The sequence below is a fragment of the Nomia melanderi genome, chromosome 8, assembly GCF_051020985.1.
Source record: "Nomia melanderi isolate GNS246 chromosome 8, iyNomMela1, whole genome shotgun sequence".
Lineage (NCBI taxonomy): Eukaryota > Metazoa > Arthropoda > Insecta > Hymenoptera > Halictidae > Nomia > Nomia melanderi.
In genome coordinates, this window is record NC_135006.1 from 9,922,866 (window position 1) to 9,945,937 (window position 23,072).

At 30.7% G+C, this 23,072-nt stretch overlaps 2 protein-coding genes across 2 annotated transcripts in view; one reads left to right on the plus strand and one right to left on the minus strand.

Annotated features, from left to right (window-relative positions):
- The first annotated feature begins 5 nt into the window (after positions 1 to 5).
- Positions 6 to 10,109, plus strand: LOC116427533 (EF-hand domain-containing family member C2). The gene is made up of 14 exons (XM_076370381.1): positions 6 to 130; positions 235 to 399; positions 1,985 to 2,135; positions 2,553 to 2,776; positions 3,491 to 3,733; positions 3,872 to 4,098; positions 5,719 to 5,910; positions 5,983 to 6,125; positions 6,945 to 7,141; positions 7,283 to 7,419; positions 8,231 to 8,344; positions 8,432 to 8,611; positions 8,954 to 9,056; positions 9,463 to 10,109. Exons 1-14 carry the CDS (start codon positions 77 to 79, stop codon positions 9,619 to 9,621), a joined length of 2,289 nt encoding a protein of 762 aa, XP_076226496.1. The 5' UTR covers positions 6 to 76; the 3' UTR covers positions 9,622 to 10,109.
- The window catches only part of LOC116427539 (protein Wnt-11b-1), a 31,106-nt gene continuing 18,134 nt past the window's right edge, over positions 10,101 to 23,072 (minus strand). Inside the window, exons 4-6 of the mRNA XM_031977992.2 lie at positions 18,547 to 18,899; positions 17,665 to 17,936; positions 10,101 to 10,859 (exon numbers count right to left, since the gene is read on the minus strand). Of these exons, the coding sequence (XP_031833852.1) occupies positions 10,685 to 10,859; positions 17,665 to 17,936; positions 18,547 to 18,899 (800 nt within the window). The 3' untranslated portion in view covers positions 10,101 to 10,684. The remainder of the gene's footprint in view (positions 10,860 to 17,664; positions 17,937 to 18,546; positions 18,900 to 23,072) is intronic.

Genomic DNA, 23,072 nt, shown 5'->3' on the forward strand with positions numbered 1-23,072 from the left:
TTGAATCTTTTTGTACCAATTTGAGGTTGTATTTATTAATAGTAGATTTAGTGAGTTAACTGTGTATTGTTGCAAAATGGAGCGCTATCATATGCTTCCTTGTTTACCTGGATATACTTTCGACATGAATGTAAGTTTTTCATTTACGAATCTTTTGCATATAATTAATCAATGTATTATAAGGTATTCCAAAGAGGGGATGTGTTTTTTTCACAAAGTGTTTTATTTCTTTAGCTTGGTCGTACTAAATTTCATAGAGATCAATATTTTAGTAAAATACACGAAGGAGTTTATTATTTATCAGAAAAAGCGGATAAAGGCGATAGTGTTAATTATCCGTCAATATATCCTCGAGGAGAAGCGCAGGAACTGCCATCATGGATTGCTTATGATGGACAAGTATAATGATTTACACCTTAACAAAACTTACATGATTATTAACTGTATATTGACACATTCAGGACACTATAATTTACTGGTGAAGCACTGGATAATAAATATCATTAACCTTCGTGTATCACCAATGAAAGATTGCACAATTAAATTATCTTTAGCCGCGAAGATAAGTATGTACAAAGAATATTTTTCAAATAAAAAACTTAGCTCCCAATGAAAAGGTATATTATTTAAATTAAAAAATTGTAATTAAATTATTTAATGTTTGAAATATTTATTATACTGCCATGAAAATTAATTTGAGAGAAACGCATTAAAAGTTATGCACGAAGAAAATGTTCAAATTCTTTTGACCTGTTGGCATTTCAATGCTATATGCATATACATTTTTCCGTCTTCTAAACAAAATTCTGTTTTAATTTGTTATAAACCTTTCTTTGCACTTTTGACTTTTTTGAATGGTATTTATCCTTCATGCTAAATAGTAATTATTTGATCGGCATTCTCTCTAAACAATTTTGTTTGTAAATCTAGTTATTCGCTTAACTTTTAGCCTGTCGCGTCGCTAAATCGCTTTAGGAGGGCTATTGACGAAACCTTCTGCGAGGCATATTAGAGCCCTGGGTATTTTTACCATAGCAGAAATAAAAGCCCAAGGAACCGTTACTTCACTAATTTAATCGCAGTTGCTTCGGCACGTTTTGCCAGTTTTGTAGATTTACCATAATTTTAACCTTGCATCTGTTTGCCAGAAATCGAGGCGATCCTTGGTTTTATTACTCGCTATGGTCAGTGCCAAGAACGCTCGGGACCCTTGCGTGGGTCACCCGGAGGCTGCAATCGGCAACCCCTCCAGGTTCACTGATTGAAGGAAAGTTAGTCCCACTCGAACGAATTTTTGTTTGTACGCGCCCACTATCTTGGAAGGCTACGAATCAGGAAGCTTCGAATTTTGCACACACCTACCCAAAGGTTTATAAAAACCTACGCAAGATACGGAGATGTGAGATATAAGAAATAAATTGAAACTAGACACACGAGACGGGGTATATAGACGTCGTTGTAGACTCTCGCCGCTGACGAGTATTACTGAACTCCCTAAAATAAACAGCAAATTATTTCCACCGAAGTAAATATTTATACAGTCCACTTCCAATCAGTTCGCACAAAGTTAAGTCGGCGTGCGACGTACGTGTTTCACTATAAAATTTCGAAATAGAAAACGCGTACTCAACACAGCTCACACCAACGTGTTAGTTTTTATTATTTCTTTATTAACATTTTCTCGTTGTTATGAATTCAGAATTTCGTGGTATTAACTATTAGTGAAATGATTATGCAATGAATAATTAATTGTTACTCGACATAGTTTAAAGTTTAAAAAGTTTCACGTCTCCAAAAGTGTTTCCAAACCCTATTTTATTTTCAGGTAGAATATAACTATAAATAACGTTCCCAAAAATAATCAATTCAGAAATGTCCTGAATGTATTAATAAAAATAATAAGATAATATTGTAAGAAATAAGTAAGATGTAATAAATATCTAATAAAAATATAACACTTTTTATATGTAATATATTTTTTTAGCGGTTAATGTTCAAAGCTTTTTTTCAAGAAACTGTACAAGAAAGATGGAAAACTGCTTATCAAATAAGAGTGGTAAATATCAGCTTTTTTTTGGAAGATGGTACAATGAAAATTACTGAGCCTCCTACAGACAACAGTGGTCTTGAGCAAGGTTTGATGATCATTTTCTCGATTACGAGAACTTTTACTTTTAAAATAAAAAAAAAACGCTACGATTAAATTTCGAACATTTCACGTAAAATAAGAAGTATTTAAATATCGTTAATTTCTACATTTTTTTAACACGTATAAGATTTTTTATTTGTAAATATTGCATTATCGAAAACTGCTAGATATAATAACGGTAAAACACATAAAATTAATTTTATTGTTGTCAAGTTGCTGAGACTTGAAATGTAACTGTATTACTGCTTGATTCATCTAGATAATTGAATACAGAAGCATTTGAAAACTTTGATGATAATGTTAAATATTAATGCGGAATTTTTTAAAAGAAAAATAAATCAGTGAAAACAATGTTTTGATAGTTATTAATATTATTAAAACTTTGAAAGCATTATTTTCGTAGGTGTTTTATTCAGACGGCAAAGAATACCTATGCCTAATCCAGCAAGGTACAGATATTATGATATAATCGATTTAAATATTGGCAAAGAACCGGAAATTTTCGGTAGAGTGTATAAGATTGTCGATTGTGACAAATTTACAAGACGATTTTTAAATCGTATGGGTATCCCAGTTCCTGATCCCATTAATATTCCAAAGGATCCATACATTGAGTTACGGAAATGCGTAAGTTTATCATCCATACTACAATAAAATAATCATTTGTTAAAGTATTCTCATCTTTATATCCAATGAAGTATTGATATTTAAATTCTGTTCTTGTTTGAGTTATATGAAGTCGGTGATTAATGACTAATAGTAAAAGAATAAATGCGCAAAATAAGTCATCTCTCAGTACAATAATATTATTATACTTTTTATTGCATTTTTACGATAGGAACAAATTAAAAATATAATATTTTTTAAAACAAGGGCAAATTAATCCAGTTTACCACGTATTGCCGATATAATGTTCGCAAAGGAGTCCTTTTAATGCAGTTATCTTCAACTTTACAAAATCTTCTATTTACGTAGATTATATACAGAGAAAACCGCGTTTATGTGGAAATAAAATGTAAAATAGATTAGAATATGACAGGTTCTAATATTTTTGTAATAGATTTATATAGACTGATGACCATATTTCATTATTTTGCTTACGTTTTTTATTTATTGTAATTTTTTAACCGTTTTGAATACGTGCCCTGTCATTATTCTAAAGTATTTGCAATTTTATTTGGTGAGTAATGTGATATCCATTTTATTACATTATTTAAATTACTATACTTTAATTATTTTTGTAAATAAATTCATAATTAAACCTAAAACAATGTTTAAATATTTTTGTTGGAAAAATTTCTATTATTTTAAGGTAACAGTGTCGTTTTTATATTACAATAGAAAACATTTCCAAAGAAACCCAATCGAAGGATTGATACTCGCGGCGATTTTCTGAAATATGATAGACAAGTACTACGATTTTACGGTTATTGGGATGACACAGATAGTCTTTATGGTATTGTTCACGACCTTGAAATTCACTTTTACCTTTCTGACAATACAATAGCAATAAAAGAGAATGTACCAGCAAACTCTGGGCGGAATACTGGATGTATGTTTTTGCAACGGATGAATGTTCCTAAAGTAAGAATCTTTGAATGTGATCCATATTATTATGGATCATTGTTATTACAATCGAATAGCCTGTTCACTATTACAACCATAGTATTTTATATTTTTAATGACATAATAATAAATTAAGAAATTAACTGGTGAATGTAGTTCTTTTCTGAACTGGATCCAATCGGCTCGCGTGAACCAGTTACCGTCTTAAACGTAATGGGAGATGACACATCTACTGGTTACTATTCAATCGATCCATTGAACGCTGGGAAAGTAGACAAAGAAATTTATAAAGACTACGAGCTCGGTATTGGCGCACAGATAAATATTTTTGGAAGGATGATTGTTATAACGGATATGGATACATTTACAAAGGATTATTACAGGTGAAATACAACACAAATGATTTTAATATCTATTCAAGTGCTATTATTAAACATGTTCAGTACCATTGATATTTTTAAATATGTGTTCAAAATGATTTTACCACGTTGACTAACAAATTGCTCGAGAACTATGACAATAAGAAAATTGATGTTGAATAAAAATATTTAGTAATATAAGTAGCTAGATAATAGTAACATATATACATTAATACTGTAATACTGTAATACGAAATCATTATTAACTATTTCGAATACCGTTTGCCTTTGTTACGAAAGAATAAGTATTACTATATAAAACTTAAAATTCTGGTCGCAATCAACTATAATCTTTTTCATTAACTTTAATCGAACTCATTTAACAGATTTGATTAAAAATTCTGTTTTGTAAAAGCAAGGAAGGTATTGTTTAAATAACAAAAATTAAAACTACTTAATAAAAGAAAAAACTAAGTAAAATGAGAACGCGTTGTTAATGGAGAAATAGGAGATCTCATTCGGTTGGCTAAGTGTTATGTTCTTAAGCTTGTGATGAAGAGCCATCGGAGTTAAATGGCAAGATCTACAACGGTAACATCGACGATATGTCAGACAACTATCAATATATCTCAGAGAATTAGCATACGTAGCATGCCAGAGTGATGATTGATGACGGCACGTTTTATGAGCGATAACATACTCAAAATGACTATACCTGAGCACCATTATGGTAAATCTGTAACAGGAAGTGTAGAAGCAGACTATACGAACTACTTTCGTGTGTGAATCCGACGAAAAAGTTGTATACAACAAATGAAATTTATTATATTTCATAGAAAAGTCTATTTCTTATTGCTTTACTTATTTCTTTAATTTGTATTGTTTTCGTTATTCTTAGTGTTTTATTTTTTATTCGTGCGTTTAACATAGTATTTATAATGGAATACAAGAAATCACTTTTTACATTGCGCGGTGAAAGTGCGTCAAACAGCGATGCCGAAGTAAAAGGGCAAGATTGTGATTCCAAACTTGTTACGCCAGTTCTACAAGATCAAACTGCCGCTAAACGTTTATGGCAGCTCATTGCGTCTAACAACAACCGCGTACCAGTTTGAAACCCTTCAAGTATTTGCCGACATGTAAGAGTGAATATATGCAAAAGGATAGACGAAAGTTTTAATTTATTCATCAACGAGGAAATGATTGAATACTGTTGTACTGTATATGAATAACAAGATAACAGAGAGCACACTGTTTATTAAAATATGGAAATATAATAAAATCTTATTATATATAATTGTAATTCTTATATAATTAATGTTAGTAGAATTACAACGAATACACTGTTATGGCTGCTTATTCAGTAATGATTCAACAATACTTTTTACAAATATGAGTACAACTTGATCGTGTACTCAGATAGCTTTAACAATACTGTTTATCATAATTCTTTAAGAAAAACTTCAAATGAATATTATGTATATAATTCAATAATAGTTTAAGTAAAAGAAAAATGCAGATTTGGTAAAACTTAGTGTTTTGTAGATTAATATGTGCTGTATAATTTAATGAATATTGCGATTTGTTCAAACTTTACATGCAAGGATATAAATATATGCTTGTAATCATTTTATCGTATTCAAGGCAGAAATATGGAGTAGATGATTTCACTCCTTTGGAGAAACCTCGAAAGGGTGATGATGTTTGCATGAAAGTGGAAAAGTACATTCCACCTTACAATGGTTTCGGCTCGTATGATGATTCTCTTGGGAATTGTTTTACGGTGCTGCCACAACCACCCAAAATGGATCTTATGAAATTTTTGTATTACGACAAGTACGTGTATTGTCAAGTAGATAAATGATATCAGTGCGAAATGTGGGGATTAGATTTTCGACTTTATTTTAGGCAAGGTTTCGATAACCACGTTTTGAGATTTAGGGCTAAAATGATATCGAATATACCAGAAAATGAAGACAGATTGTTCATCATAAGAGTTTTCCTGATGGATGATACGGTTTCCATTTTTGAACTGGCAAGGAGAAACTCGGGTGAAGTATTATTACAGCTATAGTTACTAAGTGCAATTCTTCGATAAAATGTAAAATAACCTACACTTGTTTATAGAAATTACAATAATGTTAGAAACTGTGTAAATATATATTAAAGATACCAGTACATAATTCATTAGTGGTTATATCGTTTTTAAAATACAACTATGGCTAACATATTTTATTAACAATTTCTCTTTTATGGTAAGGCTTTGGCAAAGTTTTTTAAAATATCTGTAGAAACAAATATTAATACTGAGTGCAACCAAAAGAAAAATGATATATGAAATGTTTAAAATGAAATTAAAATGCTTACAATTTATCGAAGAAAAATTTCAGCGTTTCAATGGATAAAAATATTTCTTTTATATATTTCGCCAACTCATCGCCATTTAATACATACCATGTACAAGGAATACATACAAAAATTATGATCTTCAAACAATGAATTCTTTTTATATAAGAATTAATTTTCTCTAATTTCAGAGAAAATGGATCTGATACTAATTAATTGTGATACTAAGTAATTTTTGTAGTATTTCAATAATAAATTTCAAATGATAAATTCTAATACCGTCACTGTTTTAAAACAAATTCACTCAATATACTTTATTCAACTTAATTTAATATTTTATTCAGTCTACTTCTCGTAAATGCCATACAAAGTACGTAAAAATCTTTCCATCGTTCTTAATTATGCTTAAAAACACAATGTATAAAATTCTATGTACCCTACTTTATATAAATATAGTCTTATTTCCAATATATTTTCCATAGAAGATGGTTTAATTATTGCATAAATTGCTCGTATGCTTGCAGGCTTCACGCGCCGTCTTTTCCAAAAGAGAATGCCAATAATGTTGCCTAATCAAGAAATATTTGCGAGCAGGAAACCGGAATATTACAAACCAGAAGATTTCTATATCGGAGCACGTGTTAACTTGAACGATTTTATCTTTGAACTCACTTCGGCTGACGTTTATGCTCTTCGTTACATGGAGTTACACCGCGATAAGGTTCCGTAATTTGTAGCCGTTGCGTCTATAAGTTTACTATTCCTCGTGTTTTCAACTCGACACGCGCGCGATTACCGTTTTTTTGCGACATCCATTTTTTACTCGTTCATTCCAGAAATATTGAGACATTTTGTCCTTCAGTTTCCACAGGCTAATATCAAGCGCATACTGGCCAAATTGCGGAAAATTTTGAAACCAGTTTACAAGGAATTCGTAGAACTTTATACGCCTATAAAGACGGACGATGAACTTCAGATTTTGTCCTACGAGAAATTAAGGTACTTTATTTTTGTAACAGGTACATATTGTAAAATAATTAGATGAAGCGAATTAAATGCAAAGTTTTTACAATTAAAGGGATAATTTCACTTAAAATTTTAAAGAGTTAAGTATTTTAATCGAAGAAAATTGTACACTTGTTGTATGTAACGTATTATTACAAATAATAATGTTCGTATGAATATTTGTATTTGTAGCCAAATCGTTTGTGTCTCTTAGTATTATAATAATTATGCTCGTGGAAGGTCGTAGAACTATGGTTTTGAAGCAACTTTTAGAAATGGTCATTTTGGTCTAATATACTATGTAATATATAATTTGATCTATAAATGTCTAAAGAAGCTTCTATTGATTTTATGACATACGTACTTCAAGATTTCATATTCCGGAAGTCACATCTAACATAATGAGAATAATTGAATTTTAAGAACGACAACTCGGAAACAAGGTTAATAAAGATCGAGATCAATATAATCATTATTTATTATTTGTGAGTCCTTATTTTATTTCTGAAACTCCTCGATGAAAAATTAATCTATTTTTATATTAGAATTTGCTATACTTTCATAAACAATAATATAAAATGACGGTGTATTCGTTTTTTATTATTGTTAAATTACGTTTTTTTATATACAAAAAAGAAAATATATTACATTAGTGAAACAAAGATGATTTTGAAAGAAGAGATTTGTCTTTAGTTTTACTGCATTTGTTCGTAAACAAAAATGGAAAAATGTTACAATATGTTATACTATGTAATTTATTTATAAATAATTTGATTATTGGTAATTTAAATACTTTTTGATTCAGGGAAATCATTTACAAGTATTCGGAAGGGAAAATTACGGAACATGAAATGATTACGATTGCTCGACACTATTCTTCGCAGGAAAAAAGAGAATTGCATAATCGAGAATACGTGAGGTAATACCTGTTCGTGTATTATTATTTTGTTTTTAAGAGAGAAATTTTTTCTTTCATTCATTCCTATTTTATAATAATGATCTTTAGGCGATTGATTCATACAGAGCTTTCCCGAGCTTTATGGATGGATCTTGATCGATTGAAAGAGAGTCTTCATCATTGGGATAGAGGACAAACAGGATTTTTACCACGTGACACTATGTACAGTGTACTTCGAGGAGCTAAAATTCCAGCTGACGTGGAGCTATTAAATTCTATGCTTGACCAGTACGTAAATTTTCAGTATTTTAATTTTCTTAGATCAATTATGAATAATGTTCTTTTTCTTTCTTAACCCTATATTCTATGTTTTATTAATATCTATTTATTACTTCGTAGATTATCGCATTGTACCTTATATACAAAGACAACTAATGATACTAAATAATTATAACAATTTAATTTAAAATATAAGAATTTTCTTTATATAAATACTTTACCTTAAGAAATAAATAACTCTAATATTTCTACTTATATTGATTATTAAATTAATTAATTTTTAATCATGAAATTGTTAATTAGTTAATTGATTCTAATTTGATTGTAATAATATTATAATTTACGACATAGCATTCAAAGAAACGAGGAAGGAAAATTGGACTACAATGATCTATTGCGATTTATGGATGTGAAAATTGACCCTGTTCCACCTATACCACCAATAAATATCAAGGTATTATTGAAACAAAAATATAAAAAACTAATTTATAGTGAGAATTACTTTACTGGAAGAATATATTTCCCAAATTGTTGATAGGATTGTACTTTATTATATTTTATATGGTACCGCGAACCGATCAAATAACCAGGTTTAAAATTTCATTAAAATCTCTGCGTTTTCTTTCGTTCATTTAATTTTATATTGATTCTTATATTATTCAATCGTATTAGTTTTTCAATTTTTGTCTTCCTTTTTGTTTCTTTTTCCATTAAGAAAAATCCATTATCTGACTTGTTTACGTTTCTTTTGTAGCCAGTTATTTAACTGATTACGATATGAATAAGCATATACTTATATACCAAGTACCGGTATGGTTAGTGTTAAGGATAATTTATTGTTACATTTAAATATTCTGTAGACTGCTCTCTGGTGGGCGTCAGAAAAGGAACCAGATTGTGGCACCGGCATAAATTGGTGTGATTTTATAAAAGATTTGGATATCAAAGACGAAAATGGAGATTCGAACGAAGCATCGAAGCTCATATCAGATCCGAGGTGCATTAAGATTGGCTCTTAAAAAATTGTATGTACTTCTTCGATCATTTTCTTTTACTTTTCTTATTATTTATTTTTGATATTTAAAATCTTATATAATGGGTTGATGCGAAAAGTCCTGACGTTTTCTTGTAAGAAATAAAAAGAAGAATTCTCGGCTGTTCGCTGGTTAAACCAAAACTAAATAAAAACGAAGAAAGAAGTATCCTTTACACACGTTATAATAGTTTGAAAACAAATGTTATTTGTTTCGACGACAAAAAAGTTGTTATTAGCCACGAATGAAAAGCGTCAGAATTGTTGCATCAAGCCAATACATCGAATTTTTAATTCGTAAATTCTGCACTGATTTCATGCACCAACGAATATACTCGGAACAATGAAATATATCGTTTGAAGTGAATAAAAACACACTGTTGTATGTGAAGTATTCTTTATTATATAATTTCCATATAAACTACATTAGATTTAGCAAGTTATTTACATCGTATTGATCATGTTTAAGTGTGTCTAGAATGTCGCCGAAGCAGTGTTGTTCGATGTTCAACTCGTGTGAATGAATATTTTATTATCCCTACGTGAATAGTCAATTGTCTGCGCTTTTAGTTTTCCAATACGATCGAATTTCCTTGTCAAACATATCCTTTGATAATACTGCAGTTATCTTGAAACAGTTGATCGAGAACCCCATGCTGCAGGCGTAATAGATCGAACACACAAAATGTAATAAATATCAGGCGACATAAATAAGTTCTACAAAATATTCTTATTATTTACGCTTTATGAAATTTTCCGATCATTATCAATTTACTTAGACGATCATTTGATTCACTTAAGTGCTCGTACACACAGCTCGTACAGTTTTTCATGTAATCGTATCGACCTCGAAAAACTGCTACAAATTACGCGTTTTTGTCACGTTTTCGGAATGTTTCGGATTTCACGACAATTAATCATACAATCATACTGCATAAATAATTTAAATCCTTTATCGCGTATGCAGTTCTCTTAAATAGTGCACATACACCGTTTACGTCGGTTTAATAAGGATTGGTATCCGTTCTGGCTTTTCCTGTATTCGGCATTTATTTGCACTCGAACGTCTTTACGACTTTCCTGCACGTCTTGCATTTCACGTAGCAGCAGCTGAAGTATTTGCAGTCGCATCTTTCAAGGATCTCTTCCGTTTTTGTGATATGCCCTCGACCGCAGCAAAGGTATTCGCAACCTTCGTATCCAGAGCTACTGCCGTTGCATTGCCTGCGCAAAGAAATAACTCCTATTAGTAGGATTGTGTAGGATATCTCACGTTATTTCATGATTCTGCAATATTTATAACGGAATATAATAACGGAAACACCTAGGAATCATATTTGTTAAAGAAGAAGTAGAATATACTCAAACAGATACAAAGCTGGACAGAAGATGTATCCGAATAACCTAGCTAACAAATTATTTAATACGGCCATATGTAAATTACTTGGAAGATAATAAAAAATGTTTTATGATGTTTAATTTTGTTAGTCAATATTAACATCAATGTGTATTCAATTGAAATCGTCAATTCCAAAACAGCACAAGTCCACTTTCTAACGTTATCCACATAAGTTATTGTTGTAACCGCTTTTCAGATCTGTTTAATAATATTAAAAACGTATACATAATAAAGACGTATGTGTTGCTAATGCTTACAGCACGAATTAAAAAAGTAGATAATGAATGAATGAAGATAAATAGAAAAATTCATTTTCTCGAAATGTTCATTGATCGACCTGTGCTGTTTTGGAATTCATAGATTCATTTTCTTTTATATTCGAATATTATAAGATTCTACGTGTGAAGGAATGCTAATTTTATTTTATTTTCAACATTATTGGATCAAGGTACAGACCCGACTCATATATAATATTTGCTTCTAAAGGCAGACTTCTAACGTGTAAATAATAAATTAAATTTGGTTAGAGAGATATTCGAGGGTCTCAGGTTACTGTCGAAATCATTTGTGTTAAATTTCTACGACGAAGATAATTTTAAGAGGCTACGTACATTTTAGGGGATGGAAAAAAGGGGCAGCTTCAAGACTTTCTTTAATTTGAAAGAAAGTTTAATTTATAAGATTAAAATCATTAATCTTGCGATAATACACAGGTCGCGTGACAAAAATTCTATTTCAAAAATATTTAATGTTGTGAAGAATTCATCCTTTTGGTATCACATTTTTATGTTTATACAAAGGTAGTAAGTAAAAGTTTTGTGAGAATAGATAGATATGTTCATGAAATATTAATTGGTAGATAAAATGTGATAATTCAAACTAATGGGTAATAGAATAATAACATGCTTTATGAGGTGAAACCATACATTTGAACACACTGACATCCGATGTGTCCATGCCATTAACTAATTTTGGTTCATTTGTAAGAAATAATTCATTAGAAATAAAATGAAATAATAAAAAATTCTTAAATAATTCTAAAAGAAATATTAACCAGATCTGTTTAACTAATGTTGATAGTGACACATACGGAAATATTAAGGTAAAATTGATACGTAAAATTAAATTAAATTGAAAAAACACGTTAGATACTATATCTTTAATTTGATACATTATAAATAAATATACATAATTAATCGATATTAATATCATTTAAAAATTATACCGTATCTAAGCATTTAAACCACTTTGCTACAATATTTAATGAGTATGAAGAAATTATTATGCAAGACTGCGGTCTGAGTATTTTACAAACTATGTAATCGGTTGCTACTTTCGAGTAGCCACCAATATTTCATTTGTCCTAACTAATATACGAATAATATATTATTTTCTTTGGGCACCACTGGCCGTATGGCTCGCCGGTTACAGCTTACAACCGGTAATTATAACCTTCCATATAATTATACAAAGTGGGCGTGGTGAATGTTTATTACGGCACGCCTTCGACCATTTCTCCGTATACTTTCCGAATTCTTTTTTTTACTTAACACTGCATCTGTGTAAAACACGCCATAACTTGTACAACTCGTGAAAGTCACTTTGTTCTTGCTCCGTTTTTGCGAGATTGTCATAACTACGTATGTATACGATACATAACCATGGGTTGTACGCGTATATTCAAGCGTATTTTGAAGATTAGATTCTGAGAATGCAGACTTGCATAAATTTGCATTCAATTTACTCTAATATATGTATATCGAAAGCTCTGAGAGTTGTGTTGCAACAAAGATACTTTTTGTAAAACAAAAAGTACCATTTTAGCCATTATTGATGAATCATATAAAACGATCCTGGTTTTTACGAAGTAAGATAAAAAAAAACTGTAGAGCAGGAGAAATGAAAAATAAGTTGTTCTATGATACTATGCAAATTTGGTATGAAGGGACAGGTTTCATGTGATATACAATTTACATTGTAATTCAGTACTTGAAACTCTGAAATATATTTCAATAAAATGCAGAGCTTGAATGAGAAGATATAATATTAATATAAAGTTTATTGTACAATTTATTCTATTGGGCCTAGAAAAATTCATGTTCGTTCATTTAGATTTTGGAAATTCGAAGTTTAAAGATCGAGAATTAAGACACGCATTTGCGTTACTGCGATCAATCGAAGTCGATGTAAAAATTTACTAAATAATATTCATAAATGCACTTCAATATGCGTCAAATTGACGCGTTCCGTCAACATAGTATTCATAAAATATGTTTTGAGTGCAAATGGCTATAAAAATCATGCATAGCGACCATCGTTAGCATAAACAAGAGAAAATAAAGGAGGAATGGGCGTATTTCATGTACTGGCCCTATTTAATATAAAAATGATTATATAAAGTAATTGGAAATTATAGCTCTTATTTCGATGCATAAATATTTAATCATAAATCGACGAATAGAAACAGAACACCGTGGACGATAACTTTCTCAAACCAACACAATTCCTCTGCCTTCTCCAACCAGTCACTATTCTCAGAATATCGTGGGTGATCTTAATTCACGAAGACTAAGGCGTGAATAATTGAGAGCGATGAAGCCGCTCCATCTGCCTTACCACCGGAAAATCCATAGCGAATGCAATCACCGACGAAAGGAATACCATTTCTCCTTTATTTTCTCCTGTTTATGCTAACGATGATCGTTACGTCTGATTTTCGTAGCCATTTACACTCGAAACGTATGTTACTAAACGTTACTTCTTAACCCCTTGCGTTATGATTTATTTCTTAGCTATGACCGATACAACTACTTTATCGTTAATAATTTGTTAGAAAAGAAAAAATTCTGATGCCCATTTCATGTCTACGTGTACTCCAAAGATTAACAGTTGATAACAGAAAAGTAATATTCAATTTGTATTTAAAAACAAGAAATAACACTTAGCTTTCTCAAACTCAGTTTAAAATTTTCGTCACGAGTCTAACACGATACTGTAAATCAAGGAGTCTGCCAAATCGGCAGTCACCGAATTACAATCAAAGTAATTTTCCTAACAAAATGGGAACTGAGAAGTCAAGATATTTCACAACGATTGCCCTCTTAACTGTCTTGGGTCTTATTGATTTAACACTAGGTTTACGGAATGCGTCAGTTTGACGCATATTGAGCTTTATAAACGTTACTTAGTGAATGCTTGCGTCGATTCTGATTAATGAATAACACAAATGTATATTTTAGTTGTCTATCTTTTAATCTATAAAATCTAATCTACAAAATCTCAAAATCTAAATAGAACATCAATTTTTTAAAATTTCTGTCTGGTATTCGTTACATTATTTAAGCGAAACTATTAAAATTTAAAAGTTATTTCTGATATGCTGTCCGATTTATGCTGTCAGTAATTGCAAAATATGGGTGACATACTTTTTTGTATAAATATAATACTAGAAGTACCGTACCAGTAAAAGTCACTGATTTTAATTGTCCCTATGCAACCAAAATTCGGGTAACATGGTGGTCAAAATATTAAAATATATAAAAGTATATTTCTTCACATATTTATAGAACAATGTGCGTACATGTTTAGCATTACTACATTCTTGTGCACACTTTGAGTTAGATCCGAAATGAAATGGTAATTTCCTTTAGTTTCTTGTCTTTTATAAATTTAGAAACAAATTTTATAAAATATATAAAGAAACTTTTTATCAATTAATGTTATAAATTTTATATGTACAGTACTACATTTCGATAATCCCTTTTTAATTTTCAATGAGCTCTACAGTATGTGTATAATCTTAATTACCAAATAAACGGATTAAGGCGATTAAGTTATAGAATGCGTTCACAAATATTCGTTTACATAATACAGCGTATTATAATAATTATAATCTCTCGAGTTACTTGTAATTATGTACTCTCGAATTTTTTATTTCGAATATTGCACGCGTCTAGGTACGATTCTCGGAATCTAAATTATCGAAGTTGTAGCCGCGCTGGATCAAGAGATCCGTTCAAATATCGTAAAATAGGGGATTTATTCGGTTTTGAGAACAGGTTTCTCGATCACGAGGAAAAATGAGATTCCGCCCTATCTCGAAGGTCTTCTCTCATAGGTAATTACCGCCACAGTCGCATAAATAAAGCTAGTATCTGGCTGTGTCGAAGATAACTATGGTCGGACGAAGGAATTTGTTGTGTGTGGTTGGTGAGTCGCGATGACAAGAGAAAAACCTGAAGAATCGAGCGGATGTACAGGATCGAAGTATTTTATTCGTACAAGGTACCGATTAGTCGACTAGTTCGGAGACAAAAATAAAAGCTGCAAACGTGTTGAATAGCAGATCGTAAACTGTCGTAATGCACTGCAAGATATATTACACGCTAAGTAGGCAGGTAGTCTTATCTTCGCTGTTATTTTTGTTTAATGCGAAAGAAAGGAGATCGAAATGAAATAAATCTTATATTAGTGAGATCAATTAGTTGATATCGAAAGTGTAAGTAACTGAGACAGTTAGACATTTCTATTTAAAGTGTCCATTTCATTATAGTTTATATATTTATTTTCTTAATGATTCTATTTTGTACATTTAACTTTACCAGACACTGTAAAATTTAAAACTGTTAATATCATAATTGGACAAAACTAAAATATGATCGCTACTCATATTAATCCCTTGTCCTGTGATTTATTTCTTAACTATAATCGAGATGACTACTTTATAATTAATGATTTATTAGGAAAAGAAATAATTTTGATGCTTATTTTATATCTACGTTCACTCAAAAGGTTAACAGTTGATAATAGCAAAGTAATATTTATTTTGTATTAAAAAAAAGAACTAACATTTACATTTGTCAAATTCAGTTTAAAATCTTCGTCACGAGCCTGACACGATATTGTAGGTCAAGGAGTTAACAAAAATTATTTGACTGGTTGTATCTTGAAATAAAATAAAGGTGAATGAATGCATCTTCTATGAATGAAGAAAATAAAAATAGACTTTCATGTTTCCCATCAAAATTTTTGAGCTCAAGATCTATTTGCACGAATAAGTTTCATTCTGTTCTATCCATGATTTTGATTTCTATCAACGAACATTAAAATATTTACAAGAATTTAGTTCTCTTTCCGTTACGTTGATATTTATTGTAACAATTTAATGTTATAAACCGAAATACTCTATTTCAATAATAAAGGTATAGCACGATCAGATTGACACATAAATTACACAGTTACATAAACGAATCATACGAGTATTCCTTTTGTACATCATTCAGTTAAGTCGATAACAGTAGCGACGAGAATAAACTGGCAGAAAGAATTAGTATTACTACTTAGTAAAAGAGCTTTAGATCGATACGCAATAGAGTCGGACATCCGTAATGTATATTAATGAACTTTGACGTTCACTGTTCTATTTCATCTATAAATTGGCTACGTTGTATGTGATAGTTCAATCAGTTATCTATTCACAGCTGATTAGACGGATCGATAGAATTATCCAATCAAAATACTGTATATCTTATGGAATAAGTGACGTTCTATTGAATGCTCATTATCTTACGATCGGATCCAGTCACAATGGGAGGTTTAAGAATCTCAGTAGAATCTCTTGAATAGAAATACAATCTAACTTTTTTGGATGGCAATTTCAATCTCGGCGCGCCCATTCTATTTTTATATTATTTAACCCTCTGCACGCGGTTGGCTCTGTTATGGAGACATTCGTACTATGCTTCATAAGTCAATTGGCACTGCTACGAGGACACGCATAATTTGCATCGCAACCCCATCGCCTGCATAAGCAGTATGCATCATTTTATGACACGTGTTGTTATTTATAAAAGTAAGTTTGTGACAGAAATACAAATTAATACATGAAAGTACGTAAAGAAAATAAAACGTGCCTGAAACTGCCCAAATTATTCGTAAATTTTTTTGATTATAAGAATTCTGATTTTTAGAGGTTTTACTATTAAAGTGCACTGGAGTTGCAAATTGAGTGCCTGATAAAGTGTTTGAAACAAAAAAGGGATAAGCATATATTTTTTTTAATTTCTATTTATATGATTAGTATTAATATCTCTTGATAATACTGGATGCTTACGAGGAATAATATTTGTTCCTTCTGCAGACTAATAAATTATAGATATATTTATGTCTAGATACTTTCACAATCTCATGCAATGCAAAAGAGTGTGTATGTAATATTATTCTCTTTTAGCTATTCAAATATAAGATTCTTTTGTAATTTCCTATTTAGTAAATAGTTTTCACCTGTGCATATAGTGACAAATGTACCATTCATCAATTACCAAAAATAATTATTATTTGTTATAATAACAATAATTATTGTATAATACCATTTAAGCCATTAAAAACTGGAGTGATCTAATCACGAAATTCCTATTTTCTAATAATAAGAGCTTTCAATTTTTCAAATAAAAATCTATTTTCTGAGAAAGTAATAATTGCTTCAACATCAGATCCTCGTTATTTGAAACAATTTGTTGAGTTTACAGTTTGGTCATTCTGGTTTTCAAAGGTTCATTTATACGATGACCATTTGTATTATTTATGTTGTGCATTATCTAGGAATACTAAAAATCAAGCTGTTCAACTGACCTGCCAATAGTTCCCAGGCTTCCTCTTTTTTTATCAGGAAGACAATAGTCCGGACTTTTAGTAGTGTATAGTAGATTATCATGATGATAAAGTGGTGGCAGCCTTCCACCGGATCTCGGTCGAACCTCCGCCGCAGTTGCATATCTTCGAAGGAGACGACTTCCTGCAGCCGTAGGCACCGAAGTACCGAGTCCTCTCCAACAGGTGCGTACGCTGCACGATCCAGATACGCCGTGGCACTTACATTCCAAGGTCAACGATTGTTCAACCGCCTTATGGTAATAGCATACATGAAAATATCAGTAACTTTGAGCGAATTAAGAGTAAAATGTTTTAGTGACTTAGAATTAGTATTCAGATATATAATTACAATTATATACCTATAAGTTGAATAAGCCAGTACATTATATAATAAAGAAATGCATTGACGAATTAACATACATACATCTAAAAAACATAATCAAAGAATATAAGATCATCATGTTTCATTCCAAAATTATCTTTTGCTACTATTTGAACGATTGTTATTGAACATAATATACCTTTCCATTATTATTCATTAAATATATTTAATTTGCTTCAAATTTGATTTTGTTAGGTACATTATACCCTTTCCTTTGTAATAATAATTTTTATTCCATATTATAATTAATATACAATCACTTAATTATACTATTAAATCATATAAATATATTATTATAATCATATAAATAATCGTAGAGGTATATTATTATTTATAATAAATATACTACATGTCACTGGTAACCTATGAGAACTAGATGAAAAACCGCATAAAACTTACACTGCATGGAATGTGTTAAAAATTAAGCAGAATGAAATTCAATGGAAGCAAAGGAATGTATAAATACGTGTATTAATTACCCTTCGACCTGCCCGATTGTTGTGCATATTAACAGCGTGCATGAACTTAGCTGTTGCACCGGTACCAGGAGGCGTTGCGCCCTGAAGGAACCTTTTTGCCATCCGGGATGCTGATCTTACGTCATCGCCACAGCCACCCCATTTGAAAGAATTCCTGGTAGACAGTGTCCCGAATGAAACCGACGTCGCGGTGAACGATGACGGTGATATCAAAGCGGATGGTGAGGGTGGCTCCCTTCGAGGCGGTGTTGCGCAGGAACAAGCTGCTAGGCTTCCCAACGCGCAACCTCTTGCCAGCCTCCAAACTGCAGCTGCTGCCGACATGGCGTAAACAAAAGCCTGTTCTCTTGTTCCTGTTACACAAACGAAATAATAGTTACGATAAAATAATAAAAATATTCATGGACATCTTTGTTTTCTATAGAATAACAGCTAAAAGTTTGTAAATAAACCGAAAACGATGTTACAGTTTTCTGATGACTTTTGCGGACCGCTATGTTAATTATATTTACTTAATACTTTCGAGACTGGTAACGTAGTCCTGCGTCATTTTAAATTCTTCAGCTGAATAGTGGCAATGTAGTCTAACGTTTACATTTTTTAGAAGAATTCATATTTTTGTTGCGATTTCAATGAATTCGTCATTCCAAAATCTATGGTTGAGTGTTGAGAATATAGTTGCTTCATACATTTTTGATTTCACATACTTTTAAATAGTAGACCCTTGTGGTATTCAATTATAGACTTTGTTAAATTATGTCCGGTCGCGAATGTGATATCAGATCATATAATAAATAGTTATAGTAGAAATTTGATAATTTGCTGAAATTAAAGTAAGCGTATATTTGTTAATACTTATCGACAATATTCATTTGTAATGTAATAAATAAATTTGAAATCAACATTACATAAAATTTTCAATTTTATAGATCAACGTTCCTTTAACATTGGAAAATAAAAAGGTATAGGTGACATTGTTAAGTTATTAAATATTTTATGCTTCTTGTAATATTAAAATCAATGTAACAGTACTATGATTTGTTAGTACAAAGTTTCCAACATCAGCAATTATAAGGCAGAATAGATGTTATACCTTCAAGAATTTTAATTGATAAGAGCATTTCTGGTGTCTTCGGAGACCGCATTTGTACTCTCTCCTTTTGGCTATTAATTCCAAATAATTGAAGAAAAGCTGATTAGCATACTGGCAAAGGGGATCCCCTTAAATCTTCCAATATATATATATATATTGAACGGCCGTGTTTTTCATCAGTATCGAAACTGAAATTGAGCTTCTCCGTTCTCTCATTAACGAAGGATCTGCATACTAATGAACGATTTTGTTTCTATCGATTAATTTATAAACAGAATGAATAAAGCAGTTTCATAATGACTATTACTCAAGACATTTTTTTATAAAATATTTTTGTGTAAAGATCTATTTTATCAAATTTGAATATTTAATACTGATCTGATCTGATCTGATCTGATCTGATAAGAACAAACAGATGTGTAACCAATTCTAATTAGATACCATAGGTATGATTTTATTATAAATTGAACTTTATACGAAAAAGTCTAATTATTATATCCATTTTATTTTTGTATATAAATTCATAATGATTTTATTATATAACATTCACCAATATATTTTAAGAAAAGTAAAATCGGTAACGGGTTTATACAACGTTTTAATAATATGTTTTGTGAACTAATCATTACTACAATTAATTCACTACTTGACTATATGATAATATCTGGAAGTTTACCTCTTGTAAAGGAAGAAGTACTTAATAGTAATTCTAAGAAAGAATATAACCAATGTAATATAACCACAAAACTATGTTCTCCAATATTTCTTGTTTTATCCAATCAATCTAGTGGGTGTATATAATTCACCATTATATCGACGACTGAAATGAAGGTTTGGATGAACCTAGGTACGCCTGACCCTGTTGGTCTCTATGGGATTAAAGAAATCTACAGTGCGAAGAAAATGATGATAAATGATTATAGACACGTAACTTTACCGTAACTATCATCCATTATTTTCGTATCCCTTATAGTGGAATAGTCGAAGTAAAGATAACAGATAACTGAAAATAACAGCTAATAAATACTTTGATCATTCAGAATATTTATTTGAGAATGAATTATCTTCTCGCGGCATTATTAAATCTTTTTGTTTCTGATTGTAAATAAAATTACATTTTCTTTAAATAATTTAAAATAAATATTTATCTGAAAATATCATCTGAAAGTAGTTATTTAAATAATACAAATGATTTACGTATCTGATATTTATTATTCTTACAAAATTGTATGAATTATTAAGTTATTGCATACACATTCAATTTTTGTCGACACTGAAAGAGGTATGAATAAATTTATCGAATGAAAGATATTCTGTTCGTATGGGGAAAATATTTGATAACTACGGTCGCGTTAAGGTGAGGGCGTCAAAGAAGTCTCAAGGGCAATTCTGCTCCTTTACATGGACCTTTATACTACTCTCTTCCTTATTGCCTGAAAGAGCTCTTTAAGAGGAGTTCAATGACTCATGACATAAGGTCACGTTACGTCACAAGAAATCAAAAATTTAAACTGCTATAATTAAGAAAATATAGTTGTAACACGTTCTTTACCAGCGTTTGTTTCAATCTTCCCAATTGTAAATATTTTATTCAGTCCAACAAGTCTTCTGAACAATATACTGAAAAAACAAAACTGATACGAGTCATTGAATTCCTAAATATAATGATGTGTATTATAACTTCAAATAATAATATATGTAGAATTAATTTTATCTTCTGTGTGTAAAATACAGAATTGAACGTGTTAATAATAACTATTTTCATTTAAATTCAAAAGAATCAAATAATATTTTATGCTTGTTAAATTCTGTTTATCCTTCTGCTCTCAATTATATTATTATACTTTCTAGCAAAGATTCATATAGAATATGCTTATAATTGTTTTCTTTTTCTTAATAAATTACTAATAACAAAGTAGTCGTGGCGATCGTAGTTGAGAAATAAATCATAGGACAAGGGATGAAAACAATTGTTAACGACATTTATTTCAGACACAAAAAATTGAGCATCAATAAAGCGCTTTGGCACTAAACTTTCTAAAAATTCGAGAAATGGACTTAATCGATTTGGCCTGCGGGTAGATCATAGACACGAGAGCTTGCTTAATACTCGTACGCTGCCGGGAAGAGAACGCGTTCAGATTTGCTTTATTTTACACCGTTTCTTACCTCCAGTTCATATCGTGTGCCATTAGCACGTCAAAAACCAAATGCCGTGCGATTTCCTCGTATGCTTTTTGCAAGCGTGATTCTTTATGTGTAAACGTGCTAGTAGATGAGATGTCACCTGCTAGCTCCTGGCAGGCTTTTATGCGAGTTACTAGCATAAAACCATGCTGTGCTCCGCCTTAAAGGTTTATTGAACTGGCTTCTACTTTCCCTCCAAGTTCTTCTTGGAAAATCAGGATTTTACAACATGCTAATCAAATTTTAATAGCAATATTTTATTCTAATCAGTTCGCTTATCTAGAAATGTTAATAAATAAGTCAAACTTTTAGAAAACGAAATTTGAATGCATTACTTTTACGTGATTTCTAGAAAAATTGCGTATAGCCTAGAAGAACACACGGGGTGGCATATAAACTCGCGTTGATCCTGAATATTGCGAACCTGATGTTCGCACGTCTGGTGAACAAACTTTGTAATCCCAGATGCTCTAGAATATTCGGGATTAATATTGTTACTTCCTTCAAATATTTTTTAAGACAATACACTTTTATTTTTTTACAGCCATCATGTTTGATTAAATTCGTTATTATTAGTCGTGGTCTCATTTCTTCAAGATACTTTTGAATGCAAGAAAAGTACAAGAGAATCATTAACAGTATACGTATCTTATCTTCTGATAAATATATTATACAAGGTGTTCACACTATTACTAGTTAGCGTTTTTCTTGTAAATAGTAAATAATAGAAAACAATGAAAGAAGAAAAAGTAGCACTATTTTTTATACGCAACACAATGGAGTATGTAATCTTTTTGGGTTTATACTATTTTGTTGGATGTGAAGGTGACCTTTTTTTTTTAAATGGAAATCTGTATGTTCTTTCATATCACATAAAAGCGTGTGTCTAGACGAATTCATCCGTATACTGCACAATCACCTTCAAGGTCATGCAAGGTCAGAAGTGGAAGAAACATTTTGAATAGTATAAACCCAAAATGATTACATACGCCATTGTGTTGCGTATAAAAAAAGTACTACTTTTTCCTCTTTCATTTTTTTCTGATATGTACGATTCACAAGAAAAACGCTGGCTAGTAATAGTGTGAACACCCAGTATATAAGATCGAGTTACCTCAATTATAATTTAACATGGTACTTCATTTATTATATTAAAGTTGCACTGATATATGACGCAGCTGTAATATTACAAATAATTATTCCAAAACGTTGGTAAACTAAGTAGCTACCGAATGAAACTGAATGT